This window comes from Balaenoptera ricei, chromosome 21, assembly GCF_028023285.1.
Source record: "Balaenoptera ricei isolate mBalRic1 chromosome 21, mBalRic1.hap2, whole genome shotgun sequence".
NCBI lineage: Eukaryota > Metazoa > Chordata > Mammalia > Artiodactyla > Balaenopteridae > Balaenoptera > Balaenoptera ricei.
Genome location: NC_082659.1, coordinates 30,420,532 through 30,433,690, shown reverse-complemented (window position 1 = coordinate 30,433,690; position 13,159 = coordinate 30,420,532). Strand labels below are relative to the sequence as shown.

At 43.9% G+C, this 13,159-nt stretch overlaps 1 protein-coding gene across 1 annotated transcript in view; it reads right to left on the bottom strand.

Moving 5' to 3' along the window:
• ZMAT4 (zinc finger matrin-type 4) overlaps positions 1-13,159 on the bottom strand; it is a 345,324-nt gene that overhangs the window by 211,908 nt on the left and 120,257 nt on the right. The window contains exon 3 of the mRNA XM_059909471.1: positions 9,833-9,922. Coding sequence (XP_059765454.1) covers positions 9,833-9,922 — 90 coding nt within the window. The remainder of the gene's footprint in view (positions 1-9,832; positions 9,923-13,159) is intronic.

Genomic DNA, 13,159 nt, shown 5'->3' with positions numbered 1-13,159 from the left:
CCGTGCCTCTCTGGGCTCCACGCCCTGGGCTGGCCCCTGGGTGTCCTCACCCTCCATCAGAGAGGTAGAAAGGCTTGATTGGGAAGAAGCTCTGAGGACAAAGCCCTCCGGTCCCTCTCCCTTGCTGCCCCATACCCCTTGGCTGGGGGCAAATTCACCTCTACGCCACTTTAGCCCTGCTTAGCCTGGAGCAACATGGACAAAGGGTTTCGTCACGTTCTTCCCTGCTTCTCAGGTCTTTCTGGTCTCTGGGTCACAACTTCAAGGTTATTGTGGCGGGGGTGGGGGGTAGGGTGGAGGTGGGTGGGAGCGGCCACCATCCAGTTGTGTAAGTTCTAAGCTTGGAAGTCATTCAGAAACCACCGTCTCTTTCACACCCATTATCCACTTCATCCATTTTTACCTACTTCATTGTCCCTCAGATCTATTTATCACTCATTTTTCTCCACTGCCATCACCCTCATCCAAGGCCATACTCTTTCAGTTGATAAAAGAAATGTTCACATACTGAGGTATGGGGCAGTCATTCTGGCTTAATTTGAATTTTATGCTAACTAGAACAGCCCGTTTGTGGCTATCAAACCTACTTTATACATCTGCTTTAATTATTAAAGAAAAGGGTGCACTGACCAGAAGTAAAGAATGTCCATGTTAAAAATAAAGATGAAATGTCCCTCCCCTTCCTGGGACGCCACTGCTGGTGTTCCTTCCATGATAAGACCCCCTTCCCAGGTGCCAAGGTCATACTGACTCGCTGTGTGCGTGCTGATCTGGTTTTTTGAAACCCTAAAGGAATGTATCCCTGACTTGTTTGATGTTCTTTGTTCTGACAAGACATAAAACTGTGCTGAAATCCATGCTTCTCCAGAGCAGTTTCTCAGAGTAATCTAAGAAGCTGTCTTCTGGGCTACAGCCCTCAGTTTGGCTCAGATAAAACTCTTTTCTACTCCTATTATAGACTGTTTATGGATGATTTTCATCAACACAGGAAACAATTGAAAGTCACACAGTTGACAGTTCAAAGTAGATGACACTCTTGTTTCCATCAATCCATTCTCTGCACCTCACCGCACGGCTTCTAGCCACGCTGGCTTTCTTGTTATTCCTTAAACGCTGTGATTTCTCTGACTGCAGACGCTTTGCATATGCTGTTCCATCTGTCTGGAATTCTCCTGTCTCCCCTCACTGCTCTGACTAATCCTTACTCAGAGAAGACTTCCCTGTTGCCAAAGGCCTTGTGATTTCCCCATTCTCTACTATTCCATTACGTTCCTTCATTTAGATATTTGTATGATTTTTTAAATTAGTGTCCATTTCCCACACTATCTTGTAAACACTGTAAACAGAAACTGTATCTGTTTCATTTGCTATTAAATTCTCCGTAATTAACACAGCACCTGACTCTTGGTAGACAGCCAATTAATATGAAAGATTAAGTAAATGAAGAATATATAGTAATTCAGAGCTCAGATTCGAGAGCTAAACTGTACTGTGTTTGAACCTTGGCTGTATCACTTACAAGGTGTACGATTTTGGATGAGATACTTGACCTAAGCTTCAGCTTTCACATCTTTTTAAGATGGAGGCAATGAAGATTCCTACTTGCACTTGTAAAGTTCAAATGAAATAAATACCAAGTATTTAGTAAAGGGCCTGACACATAAAAAGGGCTTAATAAGTCTTCTGCTAAGGAGAGGATATATCCAATGATAACAATATAATAATGGGATTACAGAGTACAGGAGGAGGCCACAAGGCTGACAGTAATCAAACACCCATGATACTACCTCCACCTTAAAAAAATTACTTTCATAGCTGTCATTTTGGGGAATTCTTTCCTCTCCTCTGAATCAGATTCTAGATGGAAGTAATGACTATGATATATATTTTTTAGTATAAATGAGCTTCAGAACCGGACTCCCAAGCTACAGGTCTTGTCGCAGGCCTAGGAAGTTGTATACAGCTCAAGTGCCATACTACACATTCACATCTGTTTTTTCATTTAAATTATCATCTGTGTGTTTGTATAACAAAAGTGTTACTCCCCTGTTGGGTACAGTTTGGAGAGGAAATACTAGATTTCTCAGGACATATCATTGATCTGTAGTGACAAGAAAAAATATTCTACATCAGGGCTATCTCAGAAAACTCAGGAGTCCTGGTTACCATAAATTCAGTTGGGTGGGAAGATGGCCCAAGAAACAAACCATCCTCATTGTTTCCACAGTGTGGCAGACTTCAAACTGATTCTTACAACATAAACTGTTCGTAAATTTCAATCTATCTTATTGAAAGAAACAAAGCAAAATAGCAACAAAGTTCCTGTTCAGGGGTTGGGAATGATACTCCTTATTCCCTACAACCTTCAACCTGCTGGGCCCTAATAAAAACGAAACTCTGGAAATGAACAGAAGACAAGGCAGCTTTAGAGTCTGGAATGTTCCAAAGGGATCATTCCTATGAGTAGGGAGATAGCCACCCAGAGGGATGACAACTCACCTCCTCCTTCACCAGAATCATCCACTTCACACAGGGGTGGGCAAACATTTCCTGTGTGGCGGCCAGAGAGTAAACATTGCAGGCTTTGTGGGACAAAGAGTCCTCCACTGCAACTACTCAATTCTGCTGTGTGATGTGAGGAGAGCTCTAGACAGTATGGAGAGGATTGAGTATGGCTGTGTTCCAATAAGGCTTTATTTATGAGCCTTAATTTTTGAACTCCATGTAATTTTCATGTCACGATGTATTATTTTTCTTTTGATTTTTTACAAACACTTAAAAACGTAAAAACCATTCTTCGCTTGCAGACCTTACAAAATAAGTAGTGGCTGCATTTGGCCGGTGGCTATGTTCTGACCCCTGGCTTAAGACACATAAATGAATATGAAGTCACACCTATGGATTTCCTAATTGCTCTTCGAGTCTTCCGGATGTGCACAGTAAGCCTGCCCCTAACTGGAAGATAGAAGTTGTATATTGCACTGCAGAGATGAAAGAATGGAACTAATAAGACAAATAATTTTTTTGAATCCCGTGAAGGAACATTTTACACACACTTTACCGTTTATTACACAGCTTCGCAAACAGGAAGCTTCTAAACAAGCAGGGCAGTCATTGTAATCCCTGATTATAAAACCACGGCAGTGAAGGTTTAGAGAGTTCAAAGCAATGCTGTACAACTACTAGGCAGCTGAGCCAGGGACAGAATCCCCGCTTCTAGCTCTAAATGTGCAACTGGAAGCCAAGGCACTGCATCCTCAGTAGATGCACCCCTCTTTGAGAATTCCCCACGCATTCGGCAGCAGACCAGTCGAGAAAATGGAAAATGTTGACAAAGTAAATGTCAATATTATGCACAGTATGGGTCTGTACCTTTGTCTACCATCCAATCCCCACTTTTGTCTCTACTGCTGTGCTGGGAGAATACTGTCCCCCCAAATTGAGGTCCACCTCGGACATGTGACCTTATTTGTTAATAGGGTCTTTTCAGATGTAATTACGATGATGTCACACTGGATTATAATGAGTGCTAAATCGAATGACTGGGGTCTTTTTTCCGAAGAGGAGAGGACACCCAGAGACACACACGGGGAAGCGAGCAGGCTGGCGTGACTCAGCTGCAAGCCAGGGAACAAGCGTTCTCAGCAGCCACCAGCAGCGAGGAGAGAAGCGGGGACCTGACTGTCAATCAGAGCCTCCAGAAGGAGGTCCTGCCTACACCTTGACTTCAGATTTGTAGCCTCCAGAACTGTGAGAGAATAAATGTCTATTGTTGTAAGCCAAGCAGTTTGTGGTCATTTGTTACAGCAGCCCAAGGAGACGAACACAGCCACCCGCTAGCACTTTGCATCTAGAAATACCTTTGAATTGTGTTTCCCTGAAGACATCACTCATGTCAAGGCCACACTCAGGAGAGGCCTTTCCCACCCTTCTTCACTGGCACCATCCACATCCCACCCTTCAAGAATCAGCTCAGGGTCCCTTTCTCCAGGAAACACTGTCCTGCCCCGTCCTGCCAGGAGAGATCGGGGACCCCTCCCCTGTGCCCAGATGGTAGTGAGAAAAGAAATTTTCACATACTGAGGTACGGGAAAGTCATTCTGGCTTACACAGGAGATAACTTGAATTTTATGCTAACTAAAACAGCCTGTTTGTGGCCTATCAAACCTACACTGTACATCTGCTTTAATTATTAAAGAAAAGGGCACAGTGACCAAAAGTAAAGAATGTCCATGTTAAAAATAAAGATGAAATGTCTCCCTTCCTGGGACACCAATGCTCGCGCTCCTTCCATGATAAGACCCCCTTCCCAGGCGCCAAGGCCATACTGACTCACTGTGTTATGTGGTGGTGGGTTTTCTTCTTTTTTGTTTTTTGTTTTTCTGAAACCTTGAAGGAAGGTATCCTGATTTGTTTGATGCTCTTAGTTCCGACAAGACATAAAACTGTGCTGAAAACCAAGCTTCTCTGGAGCAGTTCCTCAGAGTTGTCTGAGAGGGTGTCTTCTGGGCTCAAATAAAACTCTTTGCTATTCCTATTATAGATTGTTTATTGATTATTGTTGTTGATGGTAGCCTGGACATATGTTTAGGGTAGTGCCTAGCACGCTGTATGAAAAGACATGATTTGCACGTTGAAGCCCCGACTAGATCCTGATTTCTGTTGAGGAAGGTTCCATGCCCTTCCATCTTTGTGCCCCCAGCACTTAGTAGATGCTCACCACCTGTCTCCGGGAGTGGCATGGTCAGCTAGTTTGCAGGGCCAGAGGGAATTTTATTTTGTTGTGTTTCGTGTTTTCCCAGCCTTGTCTCTGCCACTCACCAGCTGTAGGACCAGAGTCAAATGCCTTAATCTCTATTTCCGTTTGCTTCTCTTGGGGATAATGCTGGCTCCTGCCTTACACAGGAGGTGTGAGGATGAAATGTGTGGTTGTATATAAAGCATTTAGAACTTAAGTGGGAAGCACCTGATAAGCGCCAGTTACTATTATTACTTTGCCCCAGAACAGCAATATTCTCTGGCTATGGACCCAGCAATGGCTTCCATGACTCCAAATGAGATACAATTTCAAGATACGTGGAAGAAGCCCAGGAATAAGATTTAGGGAAGCCGGGAGGGTCTTATTCTCAGGCCTGACAAATTTGGGCAAGTCATGGTACTTCTTTGGGCCTTATTTTCACCTTTGTAATTACGGGGTGGGAGGGAGGTTATATCAAGTCCTCCCAACCTGAAACCCAGGATATTTAGGGACCTGTGAACGTGATAATGGAGGTTCTCAAGCTGCGCTGAGTATTTCAGACCTAAGGGAAACCATATAAATATTTAAGAGTGATAAGTTCAATCACACTAACCAAATGTCAAGTTTCCCCACTTAGAAGAAATTACATTAATTCCATGTAAAAACACTGTTTATTTAATACCAAGGGGCAATTTGGGTTGGCAGTTACTTATCTTTACAGAATGAAAATAAAAGTAAAATTAAATCACCTTTTTAACTTAAAAGTGCTGTTTCCCAAGCAGACAATTTTTTTTCAAAGCATGTGACCCGTGAGTGAGAAGATAATAAAAAGGACCATTGGTAGAAAACCGAGGCTCTCGATGGACTAGATAATCTTTAAAGTCCTTTTTGGCTCTAATGCCCGTGGGATTCCTGAACATTTCTCTAAGGCAATCAACTCTAACAATTTATTTCGCATTTAATTTTACTCTGTGGCCTCAAGGGGAAAATGTCTTGCTCTAAAATTTCCGGGAAAAAAATACAGAAGACCCAAATGAGGATTCTTAAAGAGTAAAGCAGGGAATTTAAAATGCTGGAAAGGCCAGAAGACAGAAATGAATTTAAGTTTTTAAGAAGCAACAACGACAACAAAAGGTCAAATGACCTGGAATAGAAATGGCAATGGCCCTGGGAAAAATAACAGGCACTTCTGTTCATCTGTAGGTAAATTCAGAGTTACTGTGTATTCCCAGGCTGCCATTACCCATCAATTTTAGGGATCACTGTGGGCCCAAGGTTCATGTGTGGTCAGGGTTTGGAAAATCAACAACAAGTTTTCTATTTTCAGAAACACTCCTTTTGTTGGATATTCGGGGCAGCCATAAAAGTGTTCTCGATCAAGTAACACTACGATGCAAACCACAGACCCTGGGAGCAGGGGAGGTGGGAGAACAGGCAAGACTGGAGAGGCAAGTGGACCAAAGTATTACATCCTCCCAAGATCACAGGTGCTGGTGGCAAGAGGCTCAGTAATAATAATGCCTGCAGAGGGACTTCCCTGGTGGTCCAGTGGTTAAGAGTCTGCCTTCCAATGCAGGGGGACGCGGGTTCGACCCCTGGTCGGAGAACTAGGATCCCTCATGCCGCGGGGCAACTAAGCCCACACGCTGCAACTAGAGAGCTCACGTGCCACAACTAGAGAAAAGCCCGTGCACCGCAAGCACCACGAAGACCCGACACAACCAAATAAATAAATAAATAAAAAGTAATAATGCCTGCAGAAAGCACTTTGAAAACAAAGTGCTATATAAACGGGTTAGTTCAGTTGAGTCTTAGGATGAACCTGTACTTTAGATATTCTTATTCTCATCCCCATTTTACCACCCTGTGGAAATAAACAACAACCAAATGGGAACAAGAAAGGCTGTTTATGTGGAGCTTGCTGTAACAAGACAGCCAGCCAACATCACCTGCATTTGGAGGAGACTCAAAGGCAAGCAGAGAAGTGGAGGAGCTTCATAATGGAAAAGGGGTAGGTTTCACCCGTGCCCTGATTGGAGGCTGTTGGCCTGGGGAAACTGCAGTTGGGCCACCTAGAATGGGACAGCCTATGTGATTGGTTAGGGGTACATATTTGGCTTTTTCTGGTTGGTCCTAAGTTGGAAACAAGGACAGAAATTAGGGAAGCTGTCAGCTATTCATCAAGCCTGGCCATTCGAGGCCTATTGTTACAGGGCTATTTTTTGACTCCCTGGGTTGTCACTAGAGACGGTGGTCTGACTTCCTACAAGTCTGACTCACAGCAGGCAGGCTTCTGGGCTGGTTACTGGATAGCAATGGGTTGGTTTTCTGGACTGGTTGCTGCAGGTTGTGGGTCAAAGTTCTACTTTTAGATATGTTCTGGCCATTGTCGATTTGTGTATTTAGTCTTTCAACCCTTAGGTGTGAGGCTGTACCAGAGAAAATTGGCCCAAATAGTTACCAACATCAACTCTCAGGGCCCTGGAGAGGGGCTGCGGGTACCTTCCACACAGCATCCGATGCATCAAGATGCCTAATGGAAATGATCTATTACTCCTGTGAAATGTCCATACAGCCTATTAAGGCATCAACCATCTCTTTTAAAAAGTAAGATCATTATGTTGCTTTTCCTACTTACTTATTTGCTTCCAGACAATGATTAACAAGTCATAGAAAATGATTCAATCAACAAATCGCTGGTAGAGCTAAGTTTTCAAAATCCAGGAAAAAGTTCTCAAAGGGGCCTTTGGTAAAGAGCCCTTGCAAACGCTTCTTTCTGTAAAATCTGAACCTCTTCCCCTGTATCAACTGACCCCAAGGAGTCTGGCAGAACCGGAGCCTGAGTGGGGTGAAACATGGATCTGACCAGAGCAGCAAAGATCGCGTCCTCAAAGTCACAGCTGGAGTTGCAGTGCCCCTTTCTGTTTGCTTGTGAAGGGGAGCAGAAATAAGCCCACCCCACAATAAGCCACCTCGGCATATTGATTTTTTTTAATGAAGTTACTTAAGAAACAGCAAGGTCCAAGAAGGATACTCTGACCATCCTTTGTCCTCCTGAAAGCAGGAAATAAATCTCCCATGTAAAAGGCACCTTCCCTGTACCAGGAGGTAGACAGACATCCGTATCACCAAAGATACGGAATTCAGCGGGGGGGGGGGGGGGGGAGGGGGGGGGAGAAGCCTGTATAAACCAACCTTGTTATTCCTTCTCTAATTTGCTACCCCAAGCCCAAAAGTCTTTGTCATGTCAATTCCTCACACATTTATTGCTTTGCTTCTTTGTCTAAAAAGCATAAAAGTTGCCTGTTTTGGTCACCTCCTTGAGTCTCCTATCTTTGGGGCTCCCACATGTAGGAAATGAAATTTGTTCTTCTTCTGTTCATGTGTTTTATGTCAGTTTAATTATTAGACCAGCCAAGGAACCTAGAAAGGAAAGGTTTTCCTCCCCTACACCTGATGGGTCGCTCGCTAGGAGCTCAGGTATAAGTGCAACATTCATAATTAGAATTTGAGTGGATAGAAAATAATCTGTGTTCAAAGAGCTGTCAAATGTCCGTGAATCCTACTGTTTCTGACTCTTAGGATTAGATACTAAATGGCTATTGAATAAAGGGATACATCGCTGAATAATATCAAGAGGAAATAGAAAACCTAATTCCGTTCTCTCTGTTAACAGACAGCTGATGGAGGGCGGGACTCCAGCGTGGTTACAGGATTCTGAGATCACATAAAAGCTGACTAAGGCCAACCTTCCTGTGTCTTAATAGGTTCTTTTGCTAGGGATGCACCCAAGAAAACACCTGTCCTCCCCTCACTCTCATGCCTCCATCTGGTACCACCCATCCAAGCCCAAAGAGCCCAGCTCACATGCCAACTCTGCAGTAACACCTTCCCTGGTCGGACGGCCCTGGCATGACTCACCCGCCCTTTGTCTCCATGGGGCTTTGTACAAATGTTAACAAACACCTACACTGTGGCATCAGAGCTATTTTTTATACAGTGTTAACCTCTCTCACTATATTTAAGTCTCTTTAAAGCCGCAGGTCTGTGGCTTATGTGTCCCTGTTTCCTCAGTGGGCAGTAAAGAAAAATCCACAGCATCCAGATGAGTGTGTACGTGAGCGGCCCATCTTGTGACGCTGAGACGTGGGCTTGGAATCTGTGGACCCTGCCAGCTGCGCGGCTCGCTGCCTCTGGTCACATGCAGTGACCTTTCTCTCTCTGTTTCTTCTGTGACAACAAACAAGTACAGTTTTCGTCCAGTCTCTTTGATGATCACGTATTAATTTTTAATGAGACTGGCATCGATACGGCAGCAGAAAGAAAGCAGGATCACAAGCACGTGAGAGTGTGGGGTGTGAATTCTACGTCCTCAGCCTCTCAGCCCTCAAAGGGGGAGGCGTTTCTGTGCTTCATCGGCAGTTTTTATCATGGAGGGTCTCTGCCACAGGTGGGTAAGAATATTCCACTCATTAGGAAAAGGGTCCCCTGCTGGGAGAAAGCAATATTTCTCTCATCAGTCTTGGCCTTGGCCTGGCTAAGGGAACCCCTTTGCTCTGACATTAAACCCTCAAAGCAACTTTCTAATTGTCATTTGTCTTCCTAAGTAAACATTCCCTCAGGAAAAAGCAACGCTGATCAAAGCCCTGAATATTTTTATTTGCAAGATGTGCACAGCTTTCATTATAAATGAACAAATGGCATTCTGTTTTACACACCAAAGGAAACATACATTATGTAGAAAGCAAAGCATCTGATCTTTCTGACAGGTTTGCCCTTAGGTCATGTCTTCTGAAGGTGCCCGCCTCCCCGCAGACAGCCTCTGTCTGTCTCAGCCCTTCTGTCTGTTATTTTCTCTGTGAGGTCCCAGCACAGTATCATCAAAAAGTCTCCCAACCCCATACTGGCAAGTTCTGGCAGGAAAAAAGGAAAAGACTTGCTATCATGTCATATTTTCTGTAATATTTAATGCGAACGATTTCAACTCACTTAGCTTTCCCACTAAGCTGGACATAACTGCAATTCCCAAACCTGCAAAGTTTTTAGCAAACAGAACAAATTATCCAAGGATAACATGTGGCATCAGATACTCACATTCTCTGATCGGAGCCTCTTTGCGGGACACCCACCGTCCCTGGGGTGAAGCATGTAATATAGTCGGACTTTACTGGCATGTTTTCGACTCTGGGAAGAAAAAGCAGAAACAGATACTGTGAAAGAGAAGGCATTCTGAATCCTTGGACACATAGCCAGTGACTGCAAATGCCCAAAAGGACTTTGCTCAGAAAACACTTGAAACAACAAGGTCTTCACTGCAGAGCACAGAGAACTACATTCAGTATCCTGTGGTAAACCATAATGGAAAAGAATATTTTAAAAAGAAGGTATATATATGTGTAACTGAATCATTTTGCTACACAGCAGAAACTAACACTTTATAAATCAACCATACTTCAATTAAAAAATATTAAAACTGAAAAAAAAAAAAAGAAAACACTTGAGCACATTCCTATGGGTCCCGTGGGGTGAAGTTTCAGATAGGTTAAGGGACTTGCCCAAGGTCATCAAGCCAATATAATTTCAGGATTAGAAAACAGAGTTCATGAAGAAAGGTGAAACCACTGGGATGTTTTAGCCTGGAGTGAATGTTTAATTGTCTTCAAAGGTAAGAACAGGTCAGCAGAGGGAATAAAACAAGGATCAACTGTGATGAAGAGCTAGGTCCCCAGCCCCACTCTCACTGCAGCTGCCCTGCCCTAAGGAGCCAGGGAGAACGCCGCCCTGGGATGGGGACACGCACACGGCACCTCCAACCAAAGCCTGATCAGAGCCAAGCTACACGCAAGCAGACAGGTGCAACAGAACAAATCAAGCCCCACCTCCTGCAGATTAGCAGGACTATGAATTTCCATCTGTCCTGACTGCTCTATGTTGAGTGTGGAGAAACTGACCCCTTCTTTTTTTTTTTTTTTTGCCTTGTCTGGGTTATTTTTTTGGGGGGGGGTATAGTTGCTTTACAATGTTGTGTTAGTTTCTGCTGTACAACAAAGTGAATCAACTATATGTATACCTATATCCCCTCCCTCTTGGACCTCCTTCCCAGCCCCCCATCCCACCCATCTAGGTCACCGCAGAGCACCGAACTGAGCTCCCTGTGCTATACAGCAGGTTCCTACTAGCTGTTTTACACATGGTAGTGTATTTATGTCAATCCCAATCTGCCAGTTCATCCCACCCCCTTCTCCCACCCCCATGTCCACACGTCCGTTCTCTACGTCTGCGTCTCTATTCCTGCCCTTCTTAGTTCCATCTTTCCTCCTTTGCTGAACTCAGAGCCCATCCAAACTCCCCTCACCTCTCAACAACACTGCAGTTCTAACTTCCAAGTTGCTACCTGAGGCAGGATGGTGGACTGAAAACACCAATAAAAGAGTCAGAAGTTCAGAACCCCAGTTCCAGCCCTACCACTTTCTAGCTGCATGATATTGAACAAGTCATGATATCGAACAAGTCGTGATATCGAACAAGTCACTTACTCTAATTTGTAGCCAAAACGAGTGTCACTTTCTCCATGTACAAAATGAACACAGTGATATTTATTAGGGTTTCCATGAGAAGCAAATGAGACATTGTATCGGAAACACTGTAATCCAGTAATGCTAAGCATCGCTCACTGCAGACTGCATCGGTCCTAACTTCGAGTTCTGTGTGATCTCCATAACATGAATTCTCCTTGAATCCTTTGCTACCTGATTCTAAGTCCCCCATCCCCTTCCTTTACTCAGAGATTTTTTTCCTTCTTTTCCAGTCCTTGGTTCCACTTGTCATTCTTTACAATTGGGTTCTAGCCGATCTCCTGAATAATGGTTTGCCTTCATGGATTAGCCACAAAGGCAAAGTGATTTTCAGAGAATACACAGCAAATGGCATCTTGCTTACAGGACGTAGTGTAAATCCTTTCTGTCTGGTTTTCCTCATTTATCACTTTTTTAATTCCTTCATTTTTCCTGGAGCACAAAGACTGCTTCCAAACAGTCCCTGGACCCTTCTAAGGTCTTTAAATGGGTTTAAAAGTGCTATCAGAATGTGAAAAATACTAGAGACATAAAAAAGTGTGATTTTAAAATATATTTGTAGTCCTTTCTAGGTTGTATCTTAAGTTTTAATCAAGGTTATCTGGAGTCTCGTTTGCCAGGAAGATTGGTAGGACAGAGAAATGGAACCCTATATGAACGCGTGTCAGACGATTTCAACATCATTGTTTAGCTTCTGCATATTTTTGAGAATGATGCCATGCAAACTAGCACTTTTCCTTTTGCAGATAAATATGTTGATTCCTAAAATGTGTACACCTTTCCTACAGGATTGTGGGGTTTTGGGAGGTAAGGGGTAGTGGGAATATTAGGAATACTGCTATAGTCACAAAAATAAAATTAAAGAAGATGTCAAAATCTCCAGGGCAGTGAACGTGGCCACAGAGCCTGGGCTGGTGAAGAGCACACACAGACAGGTAATTGGTGAAAAGACAAAGTGATAACAGTGTGAGCTCAAATGGGGCTGAAGTAGGCTTTCAATTTTGCGTTCGTTACCATAGAAGAACTTCTTATCACAATCCTTGCAGCATCAATCTACCCAGGGAACAAAATCACGGCAAAATTGGAAATCTCATAATGCAGCCTTGTTTTGTGGTTCGGCTTTATTTTTCCTCTTTCCTAAAATAAACCATTTTTTCCCAAAAGACTATTTCCAGCAAAGACAGAGTTCACTAGGTTATTTACTTGCAGTTTGACAAAACTAGTAAAAACCCATTAGCTGGAAAAAAAAAAAAAAAGCGGGGGGGAGTAAAAGAGCAGCTCGGGTATGAAGCCGTTAGTGGTGAGCGATGCTGGGTTCGACGAGCCTTCTTTGTGATTTTGTTCATTGAAGGCTAGTTTTTCTCCTTCAGCTTCCCAGCCTCCAGGTTTCATGGAAGGACTGCCTTGCCCCAGTGTCTGGGTGAAAAGAAACAGAGTCGGGCTTCCCTGGTGGCACAGTGGTTGAGAATCCGCCTGCCAATGCAGGGGACACGGGTTCGAGCCCTGGTCTGGGAAGATCCCACGTGCCGCGGAGCAACTGGGCCCGTGAGCCACAATTACTGAGCCTGCGCGTCTGGAGCCTGTGCTCCGCAACAAGAGAGGCCACGATAGTGAGAGGCCCGCGCACCGCGATGAAGAGTGGCCCCCGCTTGTCGCAACTAGAGAAAAACGTCGCACAGAAACAAAGACCCAACACAGCCATAAATCAATCAGTCAATATATATATAAACTGAAAGTTTAAAAAAAAAAGAAAAGAAAAGAAACAGAGTCTTGGCAAACACCACCTGATTGTAGATTGATGGCGGAGGCGTTCTGGCTCACCATTTAGCCGCATCCCTTCCGCCTG